This window comes from Perkinsus marinus, assembly GCF_000006405.1.
Source record: "Perkinsus marinus ATCC 50983 genomic scaffold scf_1104296954216, whole genome shotgun sequence".
Classification (NCBI taxonomy): Eukaryota; Perkinsozoa; order Perkinsida; family Perkinsidae; genus Perkinsus; species Perkinsus marinus.
Window position 1 is genome coordinate 1 of NW_003208206.1, and position 2,260 is coordinate 2,260.

At 50.9% G+C, this 2,260-nt stretch overlaps 1 protein-coding gene across 1 annotated transcript; it reads right to left on the reverse strand.

The window, feature by feature from the left end:
- Positions 1-202: 202 nt before the first annotated feature.
- Positions 203-2,051, reverse strand: Pmar_PMAR016294 (RNA-binding protein, putative; the record flags this gene model as incomplete). The annotated part of the gene is made up of 11 exons (XM_002776138.1): positions 203-232; positions 279-373; positions 416-475; positions 523-583; positions 626-718; positions 781-891; positions 1,115-1,242; positions 1,473-1,563; positions 1,614-1,713; positions 1,758-1,816; positions 1,857-2,051. Coding segments are annotated over 11 exons (1,023 nt in total), but the record flags the coding sequence as incomplete, so codon positions are not given.
- Positions 2,052-2,260: the final 209 nt, after the last annotated feature.

Consider the following 2,260-nt stretch of genomic DNA (forward strand, 5'->3'; position numbering starts at 1 on the left):
CATCGCTGAGTAGCCCCTATCGAGTATCTCATAGGGGTCCTGCTGATTGTCGATCATGGGCCTCACAGAGAAGCTTCGGCCAGTATCTGTGAGCAGACTGTGAGTCTGATCAAATGAGGCATGATGTACGCTCAAAGTTGAAGTTGTCACATGTTACGCGGGCTCGTTCTGCATCTTGCTCTGAATCGAACGTGACCACGGCACATCCAGGCGGAAAGGATACTAGCTGAACCTGACTACAGCAATTGACCATTACTAAGCTGCCAGAACGGGCTCACATCTCGCATTGGGCCGAATACCTTGAACATGGTGACCACATTCTCCAGGGAAAAGCTAATGGGCAAGCCCGAGATGAATAGGGTCCGTGATGGACCTTCAGGAGCTTTCCCGTAGTGACGAAAGAGAGGCATATTACTGTCCTCGTTTCCCGACTGCGGTTCGCTGCCGATCCCCGTGAAGTGAGTGTCATCGCAACCTGAACAAAATCATCTTCACAGATATATATGCAAATGTCCGGTGTACCATCATCGAACGGGATTCGTCGAGACCGGTAGCCAGCGTTGTCCGACACCATTCGATCAACCTACCACGGTAAGTCGATCTATTACCAGTACTGCCTGCAAACCTCAGCACTGTCCCCTGTATGACTGGGGCAACCAGAATCCGACCGAGAGACGGCCACCGCCTCAGCAGCCCCGGTCATCGGTGACATGTTAGCCTGAGGACGAGGTGTCCGAGAATAAGAGACTTCTCGCTGAGATCGAGAGTGGTTGCACTGACCTTGCCAGTGCCTCTTGTTGAGGTATGATCAGATCCTACTGAGGCTGCATACTGCTTAGCAGTAGCGGCCGTGGCAGCCGCGGTAGCAGCTGCAATAATCGAGGACAGGTTCTGAGCATAGCCAATATCTAGCAATGACATACCACACTTTCGAGACTTCCTAGAGCCGTTCCCTCTGATAGATAAAATACAAATAAGCCTGTATGTTTAACATTAGACATGAGCGCTGCGACCCACATACAGAGCGCAAGTCAGTTTCTAAGTTACTGAGTCTAGGTCAACTCCAAAAACAAGCATTTCTCAATACTTGTCAAAGTCGAGTCGATCTCCCTACCGCCTGGCTCATGCTCCCCGAGCTTCCCATTGCTGCTACAGTAGCCGCTGCAACAGCAGCACTGAGGGATGCCAACGAGCTTCCGTCTCGTCTAGAGGGCTGTGATGCCGAGGTCGAGGCGATAGGACCTGTGAATTCCAGATAGATTGCCTTGATAATTCTCCCAGTTACTTGCGATGCCGCTTTCAGCACTGTCCGCTGTCCCTCCGATGGTATCCACAGAAGTTGATCGTCCCTCGTTTCCCCTTGGCGCAACACCATCTTGTGCAACATTCGAACAGAACTTCGACGAGGAATGGGAAGGCGGAACTGAGGTCATAGTCCCAGATTCTATCCAGATTCGAATCCGTAGCCTTACCCTGCGGTTTCGGCCAGTCGAGTCTGAGAACAATGGGCCGACCGCGGAGAATAGCCTGCTGACCGTTCCCGTACATCTCCATAAACGCTCGCTGCAATAAGAGATTGGCAAGCGAGATGATTGTCGTCGTCGAGCTATTACGGCTTGCTCAGGGGTGATGAACTCGACAAAGGCGGCTCCATCAGAGTTGCCGTTCTTTCTGACGACCTTGACGTCACATACTACCTCGCCCTGTACTGACCTATGCACGAGCAATAGGCGATAACATATACATATTGGTAGTACTGTATCATTGAGAGCAAGTCATGCTCATCAGCGTCCTTAGGCAAGCCACCAACGAACACCTGGAACCAGACTCCAGTCTTATACTACAGATCGACTTACCCGCTTCTTGGGAGGAACAGCGAGATCATCGCTCTTGCCATCAGGATGATAACTCCGGTCGTACTGTTGTTGTTGGTCGTCGCAAAAGACAGTCGTAGGAGAACTACGAGACGAGGAGGAGAACTGAACCTGTGCCACAGCGGTGTCCTTCACTAAGTTGGAATAAGGTGTTATAACCTGCAACGGTCGCTTCATCGAGCCTAGCCAGTAATGGTTGTGGAGTCCACGTATACAGGCCTCACACTCAGTAACACTGGAGTATCGGAGCCATGCACAACCTCTAGAGCGGCCTAACTTGTCACGTTGAACCTGGACAGGAGATAGTAACCTGAGCATTATCATATGCCTTCTTTTAGGAGCATATTTTTCCTCCATGGTATTTCAGAATTTGGCGTTTCACGTCA